Raw genomic sequence first — 19162 nt, 5'->3', positions numbered from 1 at the left:
GGGGAGGATTTTAAGTTGTGACCATCAGCCCCCAGTTCACAAACCAGGCTCCTCATGAACCACCATTTCCACTGAAATCCAGTTCTCAGAAACTTGCTAAGGACGTCTTTGCAAAGCGTTCTCCAAGGCTGCTTGGCTTTTCATGCTCTTAATGAGTTACACAACTATTCAGACTATTTCAAGGCATCATAATTATTAGATGCAAATTGTTCTGATGAAGAAGAAAAAATAATTACAATCTAAAGCCACCAATTATAGGACTAAAGACAATATTTTTCAAGTTTCCTAGAAACCAAATGATTTAAATGTCATGATCAGAGCTGCTTCAGAGTAAGTTTGAAATCATTTTTCATCTTGTATTTCTTCTTAATTAGCATTCATTGTTAAGGCACTTGTCTCCAAGGGAAGGTGGGAATTAAGATGGGTAAGTGGGGTCAGGGGGCATCGTGCCGTTGTGTGAAGGTGGAGTGGTGTGTCTTAGGTGATGTGGCTTGAGGGGTACCCAGAGGAGGCCAAGCAGGGGGCCAGCACAGCCTGGCCGCTGTGCCATCTTTGGGGAGCCACCTGTCTGGCTAAGGCACGGCATGTCAGCAGCCCTCTTTGCATCTGAACATCAGGGCAGAGGAAGGGTCCTAGGTTCTAGCACCATCTTGAGGGAATGTCATCTGCGGAAATATGATACGTTCAAGGTCCCTCCTGCTCTCCCCAAGGTTACGGTTCTGCCCAGGAAACATCAGCCACAGTGCCCACTGCTACCATCGTGAGGATCCCTTAAGTGGGTCACTTGTGCTCCCAAATCAGACAGGAAAGCCATGGGGCGAGAGAGGAGGGCAGGACGGCTCTGGAGCAAAGTCTGCAGGGAAAGAGCAGCGTGACAATGAGGGCCCTGGACAGAGAAGTCTGCTCTGACGTGGGGTCCCCAAGAGCTCAGAGGCATCAGGCACCAGCGTGGGGGAGGAGCCGACAGAGGGGAGCTCCCTGGGGACCAGAGTTTCCACTGAGCCGCAGTGCCAAGCGTGGCTCCCCCTTGACCTAGAGCTCCGAACCGGGGCCTTCCGTGGCCAGGGCAGCCCAGCCCGACACACAGTCACCGCCTTCCCTCTATGTCACCTGGGCATGTCAGAGACGAAGATGGGGGTGGTCAGGAACAGGGGAGAAAAAAGTACTAAATAACAAGAAAGCAAACGAAGAGACCAGAACAAATGAGCAAGGGCACAAGCCCCTTGGATCCCTCTGCCCACACTGAGATTTTACCGAGGGGAATGACAGCTGTGTGGACAGGAGGCCCAGCCTTTGCGGAAGGGAGGCTGGAGGGGGAGGCGAGGAAAGGGAGGTGCAGAGCGAGGACAAACCTTCACCCCGAAGCCATGAAAACTCTCCTCCTCGTTACCCTTTACAACAGCAACTTGCCGAAGCAGCAGCTAACAGAGGAGCGGAGCTTGCCAAGAGGCTACAGAACGCCCACCTCACGTCCCATCCGCTGAGCTGCAGAAACGTGTTGCTTAACAATTTGTAGGAGACCGTGGTCCAGCCCAACCCCGATGCCAGACTCCGCACCCCGCCATGCAGACAAAGGTCCTCCTCTGAAATGTCCTGAGGACGCAGCTGTGTAGTGAACAGGGGGCTTTACCCGTAGAGAGGTCTGGCCTCTGCCCTCAGCCACTGGGGGTGACCTCTAGGCCCCTGGAAGGCCCTGCCTGACAGCAGTGCCCATGTGCACAGGGGCTTTAGCCACAGAACGAACACTGTGATTTGTTTCAGGGGCTCTGCAACAGGTCAGGTCAGTCCCGACCTCTGGATGAACTGGAGAAGAGAGGTATTAGTCTGACCCCCAGGAGAAGCTGGAGACTGGGGGCCAGCCACGTGAGCAGTGTGTCATTGAGCCCCAAACATCTCTGGACACCAAAGGCTCGGGCGAGCGTCTCTGGTTGGAAATACTCTTGAGTCCTGTCATGTAATGTAGCCAGAAGAAGGCAGCGGCGTCCAGGACACCACAGGTGTAGGAGCGGGACCGAAAGCCCCCTGTCTGGAACCCCCCCGTCCCGACCTCAACCAGGCATCTCCCCTTTTGGCTCGTTCTGACCTGTGCCCTTTTTGTTTAGAACTGTCATCACAAGTACAGTGCTTTCCTGAGTTCTGTGAGTCGTTCTAGAAAATTATCCAACCTGAGGGAGTCCTTTGGGTGCCTCAAGCTTGTACCTAGCTGCAGAAGTGTGGGTGGCCCTGGGAACCCCCAAATTTGCGGCTGGCGTCAGCAATCCTGGGCAGACGTCAAAGTCTTGCAGAAACCGTGCCCTTCACCTCAGGTTCAGATTCGGCACTCATGGCAGCAGGGTACCCAGCGCCCTCTCCCCAGGGACGCCCAGAGAAGGCGGCAGCCGCGGTGCCCACGGGTGCGACCCTTCTCCCCGCACGGCGGGAGTGCAGCACGGCCAACCGGACATGAGAGTCGTGCGTGTGTCTCCCCACAGGCAGGACCCCCTGAAGACTGAGTCCCGTCCCAATGGCTTTTTATCCCCCAGCATGTGACCCGGTATCCCACCCAGTGGGCACCCCGTAAATCGGGGTGATTGCACCCCAACAAGCAGGGTGCAATCTGCTGTCAAGGAAGAAACATAAAATCAGCCCTGAAAGCTCTGGAAAACCTCTAACAAGACGGTGACAAAACTAATCTTACATCTTGTTGCATCCATAATTCAGATCCTCAAGACCAATTAGTTAGCTAAAAATGAAATATTCATAAATGAACTTGGAATCATTTAAGCACCGAAAACAAGTTGCTGCTGTCAACTACCCCCTTGGTACAGAAGAGCGGAGAAGCCTAGAACTGGGCGAGGAAAATCCTGTCGCCTCTAAATTGACACATTTTAATGGCGTCTGAATGGAGGAAATTTCTATTCCTGTTCCTGTTCCCTGAATTCCTCTACTCAGGCGTCACTGAACTCTGTGGATTTTGTCCTGAAGACACCTGCCCCGTCTCCGCTCACCTAGACCCCTGCACGGCATCTCAGAGTCCAGCCTTCTGCTCTGGTCTCTCTCAGCCTCCACCCCGTCTCACTGCCACTCTCTTGCTCTAGAACTTTCCATTGTTCTTGAGGACTTTGCCCCATGACTCTGAGACCTGGCTTTCCAGGCCCTTTATCACACAGTTCACCCTACACATGTGCACATGCGTGCACACACAGAAGCACACACAGGCGCACGCGTGCTCGCTCCCTCTCTCAACCACTCAGGGCAGTGTTCTGGGCCTCCCTAAACATGCAGAGGGAACACCTGCCTCTTTTTTACTTCTCCGTGCTGTGTGCCCTCCTGCACCCCAATCAGAACCCTAACTCCAGGCCCAGTTCACATCTCAGTACCTCCTCTGTGAGGCAGCTCGGCCGACCCTGGCTGGCCTCGCAGTTGCGTGTAAGGCACACACGTGTGCAAGCTCACCCACACCATTTCCTGACTGGGTTTCTCTCCCCTCACCTTCCATCATACACCCTGAGGTCCCACAGGATCTCGGGCAGAGCTGGAGACGTAGCAGATACTTAATACAGAAATACATGTTGATCAGCTGCTTAAGGATAGGAAAAGATGCATTTTGAAAACAAGGCATTTCCTAGGTCCCAAGTTACCAACAGGAAGAAAGGGGCAAGCCACGGTGCATCTCGACCCCATCCCAAATCCATTACTGGGGACAACTTCCTTACAGGCAGAAAATTATCCTTGTAGATCCAAGGCCCGACCTAGCAAGGGACGGAAAGAATCAGCCCAAGGTTTTAAAATTTAATCAAAAGACGACATGAGCATTATGAAGGAAAACTCAACATTATCAAAAATCTAATAACATAAGCCCTTTATTTGTACATCACTCAAGTTTGTGAGGCACTTTCCCAGCTATTATCACATTTTATCCTCATAAAAACCTTCAGAGATGGATGTAGCAAATCTAACTCCTCAATAGGAAAAGAAATGAAGGACCAACCCAAAGGTTGAAGGGACTTGGCACATTTTCCAGAACCTTCCACTGAGCTGGCAGACCCAGGATCTGGGTTCCTTCTTCGCCGCCCAGACCTTTCTGCTGAGTCTTGTGGCCCTCGGGTCAGCTCTGGACGTGGTAGTGGAGCCAAGAGGTGCACTGCAGAGAACAGCAGCTGGGAGTTAGGCAGGCCTAAGTTCAAATCCCCACCAGCCTCAGTTTCTAACATGAAAAATAAACACAAAACTGCCTCTGTTTTATAGAGTCACTATTAATAAAAGGCAGTCCATTAAAATGCTGAGCACAGCACTTAGAAGGTGATCAATATATGGCGACTGCTTATTACTATGGCTACAGGCATGAGTATTCTGACTTGGACTGTCTCTCTGAAGACACTATTACCTTCCCAGTCCGTCCACTGTTAGATCGTGTGATTCCTCGACGTACACCCATTCTTGTTCATTAAGGCACTTTTTCCTCGATTTCTTCATTTTAAAACATCTCATACATCGAGAAAGCCAATATAGAATTAGAGGTGTATAAATTCCACTCTGCCTAAGACCAAGGATAAAGCCAGCCTTCCAACTCCCTCTTTGCAGCTCAACCTCCAGTCACACCAACTCGAGAATTTAGGAATATCCTGAACCACTAACACTGCCAGGCCCTGACAGTCAGCCTCCCCGACATTTAGTTCCCAGGAGCCCAGGCAGCAACAGAGGGACAGTGAATGATGTCAGAAACTAGGGACCGTGGGGCTTTTAGGGGCATTTAGGTTTTCAGGGATGCAGCACCCCTCTACAGGACAGGCTATAGCCTGCCCTATAATGCAAGGCTCCAGGGAGGCAGAGGGCACCCCAAGACTGCTCCCTGTGGTTTTAGCAGCGATGATGTGGAAATGCCACATAAATTAACAATTAATAATCACTAGGCACATACATCTCAGGCACATGCTAAGCCCTTCACATGCATTGCCCAGCAAATCCCTGAGGATTTCCCATTCTACAGAGGGCACTGAGGCTTAAGAAGATTAATCAGGACTTCCCTGGTGGGGCAGTGGTTAAGAATCCTCCTGCGAATGCAGGGGACGCGGGTTCCAGCCCTGGTCCAGGAAGATCCCACATGCCACGGAGCAACTAAGCCCATGTGCCACAACTACTGAGCCACGTGCCACAACGACTGAGCCCGCGCACCTAGAGCCCATGCTCTGCAACAAGAGAAGCCACCACAATGAGAAGCCCGCGCACCGCCACGAAGAGTAGCCCCCGTTTGCCGCAACTAGAGAAAGCCCACACGCAGCAACGAAGACCTAATGCAGCCAAAAATAAGTTATTCTAAAAACAATAAGGAAAAAAAAAAAGAAAATGAATCAGTCTGCCCCAAGACCCAGAAGTAGCCGAGATAGGATTTGAACCCAGATCTGTTTGCCTCAGTCCGTGAACCTCACATCCATGCCAGTTAGGTTTAATATTGGAGCACAGAAATAGCACATTTTGACCTCTACTCTGAGTTCTGCTGGAAAACGATGATAGTTCACCCAGCCACAAGCTTCAGTGTGACCCGACTCCTGACCTGAACAGCAGATGGATACACAGGGGGTGGGAGGGCTAGAAGGGCACCGTGCATACACCAGGTTCTAAGGTGTTAGGTACTAACATGCATTTGTCTCAGAATCCGTTTTTATTTTTATTTTTATTTTTATTTTATTTTTTTCAGTACAGGGGCCTCTCACTGTTGTGGCCTCTCCCGTTGCGGAGCACAGGCTCCGGACGTGCAGGCTCAGCGGCCATGGCTCACGGGCCCAGCTGCTCTGTGGCATGTGGGATCCCCCCGGACCGGGGCACGAACCCATGTCCCCTGCATCGGCAGGCGGACTCTCGACCACTGAGCCACCAGGGAAGCCCAGAATCCGTTTTTAAAAAGGCTAATATCTTATCCCCCTTTAACAGGTAACAAAAGCCACTTGCCTAAGCCACCAGCAGCCCCTCCACGTCTGTGATGCAGGCTGACCTCTGCGTGAAGGCCACAGAGGGCAGGTGGGGGCCTGTCCCCATCCCTGTCCCCGTCCCAGGCCAGGCTCCACCAACAGGCAGAGCGCCCTGCACTGCCTGCATCAGCCCTGAGCACACTTTATCCTTGTTCACCCAGAAAGAACGCCCATTGCTAACTCATCGGCCCAGGATGGAGGCACCTTTTTGTAATCCCCACAAAAGCAGCAGGTGCGCCAGCGCAGCCGCGGCATCCCATGAAAGCCCCAGCACTGAAACCTGAGTCCATCGGAGCCCGCTGCCCCCAGGCTGCCTGCCAGAGCAGACGAGAGGGCTCGGGGCTCAGTGGCTCCTGGGACAGCGAGTCCAAGATGCCTACACACTCAGAGTGACTTTATTCGTGGTTAGTGCCCAGAAGAGACAACACAGAGATTTAAACTTAAACGCCAACCTCCCCTGGGAAGCCTCCTTTCACCCTCCAACTAGACCACGTGTCCCCCACCTCTTTAGCAGCCCAAACCTAATCCCAGAGAACCACCTTCCCACTGCACTGAAACCGCCTTTGTCCAAATGCCACCCACCAGCCAGGAGGCAGAACCAGCAGAACAGTGCCTGGCCAGCTCTGTGCTCCCAGCACCTAGCACAGCACCCAGGCATACAGCAAGTGCCATTAAGGAATAAATTAAGAAGGAGGGAAGGGGAAGGGGAGAGAAGGAAGAGAGAAAAGGAGAAGAGTTCCTATTCAAAGTATGAAAGGGGAAGATGATGGAAGAACCAAAACCCGGCTCTCAGTAGACCCACGTAAATTCCTGCTCAGGTAAGCCCAGTGTCCCCGCCTCCATCAGGATGAACGAGTGTGTGCACACACACACCCATCACACACCCACACTCACCCATCACACACACACACTCACCCACCACACATGCACTCACCCATCACACACACACTCACCCATCACTAACACACACTCACAGATATGCACACTCACATGCACACATTCTCTTTTACACACTCATACACACATATAAGAGGGAGAATGAACTTGGTCCATTAGGGCATTTTTTTCTTGGACCAGAGCCAGAGATTTGATTAGCAAGAAGGGAGAAAAATAAAAGGCTCTTCTGCAGACCTTTGCCAACACGAGCAAAAGAGATTAAAAGGCTATAAAATAAACCAGAGGATTTAGGAACCTTCATGTTATAAGGGGAGACCAAAATAATAAATCAATTACTTCTCAGTTAAAGGTTTAATTAAACCATTTCAAGCATCTCTCAACTTAAAATGAATTGTGAAGGTTAAACCTGAATGGAAATCATTAGAGAGAAACTAAGATTCTGGAAGTCTCAAATTTTATAGACTTGGACAAAGAGGAGAGGAAGGACTTGGGGTTCTTAAAGACTTTTGAAGACATTTTCTCATATTAACAGTCTAAGTCTAATTAAAGTCTTAAGAAATACTTTTTAAAGTTAAATTACACAGGCTACTAATCTTCCAGTATACACACACACACACACACACACACACACACACAGAAAATGTATTCAGGAAGAATTTAAGTGAAAAGTAAATTAGTTAATAAAGGAAAATAACTTTTTTTTTTTTTTGCGGTACGCGGGCGTCTCACTGCTGTGGCCTCTCCCGTTGCGGAGCACAGGCTCCGGATGCGCAGGCTCAGTGGCCATGGCTCACGGGCCCAGCCACTCCGCGGCATGTGGGATCTTCCCGGACCGGGGCACGAACCCGTGTCCCCTGCATCGACAGGTGGACTCTCAACCACTGCGCCACCAGGGAAGCCCCAGAAAATAACTTTTAAAAGAAGTTCAAAGGAAAGAATCTGATTACACCAAGAGTACCACAAGAACACCGTATGGTCAGGCCACTCAAGATGGCTGTATCTTTGCTCTCTGTCCATTCCCTGCCCAACCGGGTCTGCTTCACCTACACCCTACTCACATGACTGACCTTCCTGTGTACTTGACCCAGGCCCCAGCTAGTGATAGCTTATCAAAGGGGTGGTTGAGGGGCGTGCCCCTCGACTGGTTTCCCTGGTAACTAATGAGCCCAGCTGACATCAATTCCCATGTAACTGGTAACCTCCCCTTCTCCCACTGGACTAAGGCTACCAACACGTCCTGCCCTCCACGCCCCGGTGGGGTGTCGCTCCAGGACTTTGCTTCAGACCTGTAAGCTCCCCCACCCATTAAACTCCTGATGTCTCTGTTGCTGACTCCGGGCTCCTTCTTCGGCCTTGAAGCTGGGCAAGCACAGGCCTTGTAGGTCTGCAGGGAGCAGCCAGGAGACGGAGGAGACTCCCGTGAGCCCTGAGGTGTCGGGAATGGAAAGATGCGGAGGCCGTCCACTAGCATGCGGGGCCCGAAAGCTGCGGGCGTAATCTCGGGGCGGCTGTCCACTAACACGTGGGCCCCAAAGTTGCGGGGAAATCCCAGGGTGGCTGTCCTTGCTGAGTGAGGGCTGCCGAGAGAGCTGGAGAACAGCGCCCTCTAACGGCTCTGCTGTTGTATCTAAGTGAGCCTTTTGTAATTGGTTAAGGTAGCTCTCTAGAAGGAACTGGTATTTCTCTTGTGCCTTTGAGAAGTAAATGATCTACCTAGGCTCCCTGGAACTTTAATCTTTTGTGATTTCTAAGAGTAAAGGAGAAAAAAGAGCCTCTAGGTAAACTCTATAGAAATAATTATGTTTTAGTCTCTCCAGATTTCGGTAACTTGAAACTAAGTTAACAGAAGAAAATTCATGGGTCATTTCAAATAGGATAAAATATTAGAACATTAATTGCTGGGTGGGTCTAAGCTTATCTACCTATGCCTGCTTAGGAGAGGAAGACTAAAGCATTAAATTTTCCAATCAGGAAATGCAGAATGACTTGCTTCTTGGTTTTTGCCAGAGGTTATGGTTTTCAAGGGATAAAATTATAATCAGTCATAATTCTAGTTATTGTAACCAAGTTTATCGATTACATTGTAATCAGGTGTTTAACCATGACTTTTTAAGTCTTTTGTCTTTTATAGACAGTTATTGTTTTACTCTGATGCTTTTGCAAAAGTGCTTCATCTTCAAGAAGATTCACAGTTAAGGACATTTTGACAATAACAGGTCTCTGATAAACTTTAGAATATACTGCTGGACTGGGTAAGAAATTAAAGAATCCTAATGGAAAACCTGATGGCTTCATTAAAAGTTAACAGAAAGATTGGTTACTGAGTGAACTGGTCAATAGGGTTATAATTTTTATGGGTTTTGTCTGGAATGTTCCTGGTTTGATCTGTTTTCCAGATAGAGGGAAACCCTTCCCCTCAAGTTGGTTATGACTTACAGCAACTGGGTAAATTACACCTGTGGGTAGAATTGAAACATTTTTCTTTTCTCTCTGCCTGGTCCCTCCAGAAATTGGGAACCCTAGGGTTCTAGGCAGCCTTATCAGATGAATGGGAAAGACCGTCTCCTGGCATGTGCAGGAATCTCAATGTTTTGAGGACCGAAAAGTCCACCAAGGCAGAGCCTGATGGCAGGCCTTTGGCATTGTTTTCCTGGCCCTGAGAGGCCTTTTGGGAATTCAGTCGGAGACTCCTGAGGAGTTCCCCCTCAGCCAGTTTGGAGGAGCCTATGTGGTCAACGGACCAGACTTATTTTGCCAACAAATTAATTTTGATTGGCTGAGTTTGGTGGAGATGAGGGTAATTTTAGAGAGAACAATATTATGTTTCAGTGGATGTTAAATTCTAGTTCTGTTCATTGAGGTCTGTATTTATGAAAGTTATTGTGTTAGCCATACTTTTGCCCTGATGTTCTGGATTGAAAGAAAATGATCTAGTGAAACTGTCACAGAGTATAATCACTCATGAAGTACGACACTGCTTGCTTTAAGTCTGCTGCTAAAAGCACATGTACAATGCTTGTGTGACAATTGGGTATAAGTGATAAAATGTATAACCTATAAAGTGTTTCCTCCATTAACATACCTGAGCCTGTTCCCAAGATCTGATTAGTTTTCCCCCAATGTGAATGACTAGGTGAATGTAAAGGAGGCCTAGCACCCACGTGATCTGAACCTGGGGTAGGAGAAAGCACCCCGGCATCTCGGGACAAATGTTTTGATCATCAGTGCTTTCTACTGGAAGACGTGCAATCAAAAGGGGAAGTGATGGAAAAATCTGCACATACTGCAGTATAGGGAAGTCATTCCGGCTTATACATGGTTTAACTTAAACTTTACTGACCAGAGCAGCCTGTCTTGTGGCCTTTCAGACAGCATTGTACATCTGCTTTGGCCATTGAGGAAGGGAATGCATTTGAAAGCCAAAACGGTTCAGACATCCGAGGTAAAACTAGGTGGCCATCGTATATGCGATTTTAGACACGTTCTCCTATTACTGAAGAGTTTTCTGAACTGTATCTCAGATGTGGTTATTGCTCGTATTCTGCTTAATTGCCATGATCTCCCCTGCGTCGTGCCTGTTAGATGTCTTACGTTTCGTCCCTAGCCTGAGCAAAGGAAATGTATCTGAGGACTGAGCAGCAACACTGGCCTCACTGCGAAATGAGTCTAGTTGCTGAGTGTCCAGCGAGATACCATTGTCGCCCTCCTCCAGGCTTCCATGAACAATCGACCTGGCCAACGCGACTATGTGGGGACTACTGACCATGGGGGAAGAAGACTCACCATCTTCTGGTCCCACGTGCCAGTACATCAGAAGGACCCCCATCGGTAAACATTACTGTACAACTGACTGCCTATGAGCCCCCCTGGGCTATGCTGGGTGGAGTGGAATAGGCTGGCTTCTGGACACACAAGTCCAGCTAGTGGGATTAACTGCTTTTTGTTTAGAAAGACCTAATAGGGGCTTCCCTGGTGGCGCAGTGGTTGAGAGTCTGTCTGCCGATGCAGGGAATGCGGGTTTGTGCCCCGGTCCGGGAAGATCCCACATGCCGCGGAGCGGCTGGGCCCGTGAGCCATGGCCGCTGAGCCTGCGCGTCCGGAGCCTGTGCTCCGCAATGGGAGAGGCCACAACGGTGAGAGGCCTGCGTACCGCAAAAAAAAAAAAAAGAAAGACCTAATAGGTCCACCCCTAAGTGCACCCAACATAACATGGGGTGGCAGACCTGTGCTGTGACTGCTGACTCCTGGCTAGGCCACCAGAATGTTCCCCTTAAAGCCGGGCCTTCCCCTCCCCATGGGGTGGCTCTGGGTTTGTGAAAACCAGACATGGCCTTACCTTCCTTATAACTGGACAGGGCACTGCTGCTGTTGACTCCCTCTCCATTGACCTTGTAAGCACTTGGCTCCAAAATGTGCCCATATCGTGGCAAATGACTGCTCTGAGCATCCAGTTCTAGGTATCTTACTCATGATACTTTGGCCGTATTGTATTGTAGTGTCTGGTTGCAGCGCCCCCTACGTACCTGACCCCAGCGATATCAAGGAAGATGAGCGGACAGAGACTGTAAGGGTCGTGCAGGGTACGCAGGGGTGGAGGGTATGGTCAGGCCCCTCAGATGGCTGTTCTTTTGCTCTCTGTCCATCCCCTGCCCGACCAGGGCTGCTTCACCTACACCCTACTCCCAGGACTGCCCTTCCTCCGTCTTGCCCCAGGCCCCAGCTGGTGACAGCTTATCAGAGGGGCGGTGAGGGGCGTGCCCCTCGACTGGTTTCCCTCGTAACTAACGAGCCCACCTGATGTTCATTCCCCTGTAACTGGTAACCTCCCCATCCCCCGGGAGCAAAGACTGCCCCATGTCCTGCCCTCCACGCCCCGCACACGGTGGGGTGTCCCTCCAGGACTTTGCTTCAGACCTGTAAGCTCCCCCACCCATTAAACCCCTGGTGTCTCTGTTGCTGACTCCGGGCTCTTTCTTCGGCCTTGAAGCTGGGCAAGCACAGGCCTCGTAGGCCTGCAGGGAGCAGCCAGGAGACGGAGGAGACTCCCGTGAGCGCCGAGATGTCGGGAATGGAGAGTTTTCACCTTATGCCACTAACGGTAACAAGTAGAATTTCTCCTCACTTCTCAACAACTCAGTCTTCTGCCAGGCGTGTTCCTCTGAGCACCCTGGGAACGGCCAGAGGGACTCACCCAAAACGTTTTGTGTCTGGAGTCTCTCCTTGTTAACGGTGTCAGACAGAGGATCAGTAAGCCAGCCTCTTTAGAAATGCCAGTCTAAATATTCCCAGGAAAGAGCAACTGGATTATTAGTGTGACTAACGAATCCTGCGACGGGACGTTTACTGCCACAGATCGAGCTTCTGCACAGGAGACTGGCCATTATCTCTCATCGTTATAAAACTAGTTCTGTGGGGACATTTTCTGACTCTGGTTTTCAGCTGCTCCTCCTATACTACATATTTTCTTCGTCTGTGGGCACCTCATTACAGAGCCTGGATGGCTTCTCTAATCCATCCACCTGCTGCATCTCTGCCACTCAGTGGGAAGTGTCTGGACACTGCAAACAAGATGTGTCTCACTTCTGACACTGACTGTGAACCTGAAGGATTCTGCGAGTCAAAGCTCTGCGATGGGACTCCCTGTTGCAGGTACACATGAGCAGTCCAGCCGTGCTGTTTCGGAGATTATATACCCTTATTCGTTCACGACAGACGTTATCATGCGAGCCTCCCTTTCGTCTTCTTTGTTCCAGGCACCATCCTCAGTGCTGTCACCATACCTTTGACTTACTCCTCACAGAGCCCCTTGCGACAGGCAGATCTGTCTTCATTTTTCAGATGAGCAAAGTGAGGCTCAGGGGAGTAACATCATTGGCTTCAGGTAATGTAGTAGCAGGTGCTGGGGCTGGGTTAAACGTGCCTGTCTGACAATAAGTTCGTGCTTTTTACCCGGGTGGATGGTGTCAACTCCTTTCATTCATTCATGCAGTCATTCATTCATCCCTCCATCTACCAACCGGGCATTGGAGAAGCACCTACAGAGACTGGGTACAGGGAATTCAAACACACAATCTTACTTGAGCAGATCTACAAATGGAAATTATCGGGACTTCTGGTTGGAGATTTGGATTTTTATGAGACCCTATGCCCACCAGACAGAAACTGAGAATCAAAGTATTTGAGAGCGAATAAGCATCATCATCGCCCTCAGGCACACCGCGGGCGCAGCGCCCTCGCCCAGCACCCCAGCCCCCTTACCATCTCCGGTTTTGCCTGGGTTGGTGGGTTCAGGGGTACTCAGAGGCCTCAGGGGAATGATGATCTCATCCACATTAACCCCGTCTTCTGCGTGCTTCTCAGAAACGTGGGAGAGGAGTTCCGATTGACTTGGTGAGAAAAGGTTACAACATTTACACATGAAGATGGCTGGGTTTTCTGTAAGGGAAAAAAAAGCAAAATATGTTATTTCATCTTCACCAAAACAATGACTACATCCAAATGCCAGAGAAAAATATTGAAGGTTGCTCTTCTGAGCAATCGCCAGGCACCAACAGGTGTGTCCTTCTGGTGGACGCTGCACGGCCAGGCAGCTCACTTCTAACTTCAGGTGGCCCCAGTTGCCAGAAAATTCTTTCTTCAATATTCCAAGACCTCAGTCCTTCTGGACCATGTCTAATATGGACCTCCCTGTTCCCCTAATCCACTCAAGAGCCTAGATTTGGGATTCACATAGCAAAGTAAAAAATGAATATGGAACTTGAAAATTAATGCAATCTTCAAATGAATGAACCACACTGACAACAATGAAGTATTATAGTGAGACTCACTCAAATTAGGTGCAAGGAAAAAATGATCAAAACAGCACTTCTTAAGAGCCAAGCACCTTTCCCTGGCGGGCACAGGAACTAAGAACAAGAAGAATGGGAAGCCGTTGCTTTCTGAAGCCATTTAATTCCTATTTAAAGCATTACCACCGTTCACAAATATTTATTAACAGTCCATTATGTTCATCCCACTATACTAGGCAGGAAGACATATGGGGAAAGCAACTCATTTTTGAGTCCAATAAAATAATTACAGGCACATATAGGAATATTAAATTTAGGATCCAATAACAAAAGCTAGATTGTTTTTCCACTGAAAGGAAGAATTGGTATGATGGCTTCGAAGGTTCCATTTCCAACTCCAGACCCTAAATGCTGTAAAGCTGGATGACCTCGGAGAGGCAGTAATAATCTCTCGGTTGCAACACTGAACAGGACATGCAGGTAACAAGTCTCCTCTGCAGCGGGAACCCAGGAGGCTCAGTAAGCCGCGCCCTGATTCAGTGCCAGCCTCCACCTACTCTGTGCTCTCGCCCGGCGGCTGTAACCGCTGAAAATCCACCCCACGCTGCCGGGCTCCCGACACACACCACCACCAGCCTCACGGGGACTGTTAACACGGCCTCGTGCAAGGCGTCGAGGCCCCCGACTCTGCCAATGGCGAACAAGTCTATCACGCCTCTTCCTCTCTCCTCGGCCCTGTGCTCACAGCCAGCTGCCGCCCGGCTTCCCACTTCACTGAAGCGGCCAGAAGACGGTGCCAGAGCCACCTGGAGCAGCCGCCCACCTGCCGCTCCTGCCGGAAGGAGAGGGGGCCCAGCAGCGGCACAGAAGGGGGCTGAATGCGGCGTGGTCCACCCCAGGGCAGGCAGAATGTTGAACACCGTCCAGCAGCTCGTGGAGGTGAGAGAAAGCAGACCAGCATGGAAACGCTGCTGATGCTTTGTCACTTTCTAAAGACAATGCACCCCGAGCGCCTACAGCTGGAAGACTGCTCGGCCGGCCCTCACCCGGGAAGGCACAGGACAAAGGGCAACGCCGGGGCTTCCCTGGTGGCGCAGTGGTTGAGAGTCCACCTGCCGATGCAGGGGACACGGGTTCGTGCCCCGGTCCGGGAGGATCCCACGTGCCGCGGAGCGGCTGGGCCCGTGAGCCATGGCCGCTGAGCCTGCGCGTCCGGAGCCTGTGCTCCGCAACGGGAGAGGCCACAACAGTGAGAGGCCCGCGTACCGCAAAAAAACAAAAAAAGAAAAAAGGGCAACGCTGTGGCCCGTGCGCTCCAAACCCCAGCCTCTCCCACCGCCTCAATGACATGTTCTCGAAACTCTACTTCTCTCTCCAGATCATCGAGTCTTCCCTCTCTTCCCTCTCTGCTGGCCTCTGCACGCCATGACTGCTCCCATCTTACCACAAAACCAAACAAAAATCTAGCTTGATCGCCACTCCCCCAATCTCCCCGACCCCATTTTCCTCCTCTTTACAGCAAGACCAGAAAGGAGACAAGGAAGCAAAGCAGTGGACCTACACGGTGCCGCCACGGTGAGGACGGAGCCCGCGAGGCCCCGTCGCAGAGATGAGGCCCTCTCTGCCTTCGGAGAAAGGGCTTCTCCATGAACAAGCGGGCGAGATAATGACCTACGAGAATTGTTTCCCACCAAATGGCACATGAAACAGAAATTTAACAAAGCAGAACATTGCTTCGTCAATGAAAATCTCTCATGAATACCGTCAATCGATATTTTATTTTTTTACAAGAAATGCTTGATTCCTAAGGAACCCAAAATGCTTCCAAAACAGGAAGAGATTAAGTGATAGCTTTTTTCTTCGTAAGAGGCCATGTCGTTTTCAACGGGCACCCTGCTGATCCTATGACGACCCTATGATTTAGGCAAAAGGGGGTCTGTCACCCCCATTCCACAGCGGAGGAAACTGAGACGGGGAGGAGAAGCAACCTGCCCAAGTCAAACCCAGACTCTCTGCCACCTGCTTTGGACATGAACTCTGGCTACAGACCATGAGCTAAGCACCCCCAAGTTACAGCTAAAACGCTTATCCCTGTAGCCAACTGAGTCTGAAATGAAAATCATTACAGAGCGGAGCATAATCCCCAAATCACGTATCAAGTTCTTTCTTGGTCATTTCGGCATCCACAGAGTAGCGGCCACAGGGTGGGTCCCAGTGCAGGCACCAGGGACGCAAAGATGAATCGGGCATGAGGTCCTGCACAGAGGAGGCCACCAGCCCATGGGGGAAACAGACACGCCCAGAACAGCGGCATCTTAGGGTTTTTACTGAAACAATTTCCCTACAGAACAGGATGTATTCTTGATTCCCGTTATGCTTTCAGGAGAAAGGGAATTCTGCGACACGTAACAGAGCAGCACTGCCGGGGAGCACAGGGTTACTGTGAGGGGTCCCTTAGTTCCCAGGCACACCAGGCATTGTCTGGAGACCCAACAAGTACAACTACTTTTGCATCTGCATGTGACCAAGTGTTGGCATCAGCTGTAACTAACCTACCGCCCCGTGTCCCACAGAGCCTGGAGGCCTAGGCAGCCCGGGTGCCGCCTGGCCTTGGCCACCTGCCATCTATCAGTACGTCTCCCGCATGCCCACCGTGTGTCCAGCGCTGGGCCTGGGGTCCCCGAGGTGCAGGCGGAGACAAGCACACATGAGCAAGGACAACTGTCACAGGGGAGAGGGGTCAGTGTGTGAGGGAGGCGGCGTGGGGGACCAGCATCTGCGCTGAGACCACGGAAGCCAGTGGGTTCCGGGGAGCCCGGCTCAGCAGCCCCGCTGCAGGGCCCGCGCTCGGAATGGCTGACAGGAACACGCCCTGCCACCAGCGAAGGGGCCGGGAGCCCTCGAAGACGCCCGCTCGTGTCTTCTGAGCAGCGGTTCCACTTCTCGAGATCCAGTCTTCAGGAGCGTCCAAAACGCGGACAAGGACTGTGCACAGAGATACTCAACACGGAGGTCCCTGTCAAGTTCCAGAAGCCACCACGTGCTCTGCAGCGGGCACGTCAGGGCATATCCCCCAGAGAAATTCCACGCAGCCACTGAAAATCGTATTTTCGAAGAACCTGAGTGACACGGAAAATGCTCAGAATGAACAAACGTTCAACTCGACAGAGTGGGACACACCACAACTCGGTACATACATGACTTTGTTTCCAGTGGAGAAACGTGGTCTACGGGCGGATGGATGGAAGAACAGACGGCCAGGCTGAAAGGAAGTACAGCAAGATCCTGCCTGCCGGACTTTCCTTTATAGGCACTTATGGATTTTCCACAATGAGCCTATATGAGTTTTAAAACTCAGGAAGGTTGCTAGACCTCCTGCGAAGTGAGGTAACATGTAAACAGAGGAGTCAGGACGCGGCTCCGCGTAATGAGCGTTGAGCAGCTCAGGCAGGGCGGCCTCTGTTCAAGGCCGCGTGCCCCAGCCCGGCCAGGAAAGGCGTTCAAGGAACGTGCAAGCCGAGATGGGTGCTGCAACCAACAGACACGGTGGGAAGAGGGAGGGCAGGGATCCTCGGCTAAAGTGCCCGGAAGGCTTCCAGGAGGAGGCACTGAATGGACTGTGAAAGCGGCCCTGGGGAGGGCACTCAGGCTCCAGCGGGAACCAGACCACAACATGACCTCACGCACTCCCCCACCTCCTGGCCCGCCAGGACTCTCATCCCCACGCAACGGGCAGGACTGGGGTTCGGAGAGGCTGACCTCAAGGCAGAGCCCAGCTTTACCTGAGCCAGGCCCGGCATCTCCGATGGGCCACTCGGTCCTTCCGGGGTCAGCGCTGGGAGGGAACACGGCCCCACAACAGCCAGTAGGACCACCGGAGCCTCCCGCGCCGGGCCAGTGGGGGCCAGTTGTGCTCCCAGCGGTGCAGTCTTGTACTAGGAGCGGCCTGTTGAGAGGCCCCGGCAGTGTTCCCTCTGGAACATCCTCTGCTATCCGCCCCCAGACCTCTGACAAGGAGGGAAACTGTGCACTCTTTAGATATGTTCGTACAGCGGTGTATCAGCAAGATGCCAAAACATGCAAAGAAAGTGTCAGATCAGGCCGCATCCCGCAAATATTAGGAATTGTTAACCTACCAAAATAACAACAAAGCAGCTCTTTTCATTTTTTTGTAGTAGACTAGTATGAAAAAAATGGATCTTATACCCTGAAATATAATCATAATTATGTTGTCAGCAAATTCTGATGAAGTTGCCACAATTTGGATGCATCTTTAGGTTCAATAACTGTGTATCCGTCCTTAACAAAAGGATTCAAAGGGAAAATGACGTGTTCAGCACAAGGAAAATCACAGAGGTTTGGGGTCTGAGCATCCGATTTCTATGAACTTTTGCCAGTTTTTAATCAGCTACTCTGTACTGTTAAAAAGGAAAAATCTTAAAATAACTGCATAAAGTCCTCGTTTCTGAACTCTGATTTGCAAACACTCGCAGCCAGGGACAGCCAGGTCTGTCTGCGACCTCTGACCCCCTACCTGCTCAGCCCTGCCTAGGAACCAGAGACGAACAAGGGCCTCTGACCACTCCTCCCAGAAGAAGGTCATGAACTGGACGGCCTGTGGGTCCCGGGAGTGCGGTGGGGCCCCTCTGACCCCAGGGAAGGCCACCGGGAGCTGACAGGTCACCACGTGGCGTGGCCAGGCCTGCCCCCACCTCCTTTGGCAACGGGCAGCCCACACGTCGGCTGGAGCTGGCCCGCTCCTGAGGGGCCCCTCCCCATTCTCAGGCCCTCGAGTAAACAGGCGAGAAGGTCAGTCCGGCCTTGAGCTGAAGTCGTGTGACCGGGCCGGCTCACAGGACGTCCGGCCCAGCACACAATCAAGGGCGTCCTTTCCTTCTTGCTGTTGTCCTTTGTAAGTGCATCTCCTGTGGGGACTCAAGGGTGGGACGACCAGAGCAGGACGCGATCCAGGCATTCCAGGTCTCTCGGCCCCTAAGCCACCTTGTAAATTATTATTATTAATTATTACAGAAGTCACAGGATGAATCCGCGCTCGTTGTGTAACAGGCAACATAGAAGCACGTGGAGCAGAGACAACCACCTGCCCATCCCCCCGAGAAGAACAGCATCACTGAGCACAGAGCTTCTGCTGTGCGTCCAGGGACAGAAAGAGACAGGCACCCCACGCACACGCCTCTGCGGCCCGCTGCCCCGTCTCCCCCCACGCCCTGGGCCCTCCTCCCTCCGTCCGCCCCCCAACGCTGAGCTCCACACAGAAGGAAGGGACGGGGTATCTGGTGTCGCTGACCTGGGGGTCTCAGGGACCCCCAGCAGAAACTCAAAATACATTTTCTGACAGAAGCAACGTCAGAAGTGGCCTCAAAGTCTGCGAGGTCTCATGGGGACAGCCGGGACTGGGCGGGCAGGGTCCGGGATCCCAGCCCCTGACTGGCTGTGTACCTGTGGGCCCGGCACTGACTCTTTCACTCACAGTATAAAGGGCTGGAGGGGGTAGCCCAAGACAGAAGT

At 51.5% G+C, this 19162-nt stretch overlaps 1 protein-coding gene across 1 annotated transcript in view; it reads right to left on the bottom strand.

Annotated features, from left to right (window-relative positions):
• The window catches only part of ZFAT (zinc finger and AT-hook domain containing), a 160504-nt gene that overhangs the window by 123661 nt on the left and 17681 nt on the right, over positions 1-19162 (bottom strand). Inside the window, exon 2 of the mRNA XM_081258846.1 lies at positions 13104-13280. Within this exon, the coding sequence (XP_081114972.1) occupies positions 13104-13280 (177 nt within the window). The remainder of the gene's footprint in view (positions 1-13103; positions 13281-19162) is intronic.

This window comes from Mesoplodon bidens, assembly GCF_964165515.1.
Source record: "Mesoplodon bidens genome assembly, chromosome: 16".
In the NCBI taxonomy this organism is placed as follows: domain Eukaryota; kingdom Metazoa; phylum Chordata; class Mammalia; order Artiodactyla; family Ziphiidae; genus Mesoplodon; species Mesoplodon bidens.
Note: the sequence above shows the minus strand (reverse complement) of the source record. Positions and strands in the feature narration are given on the sequence as shown.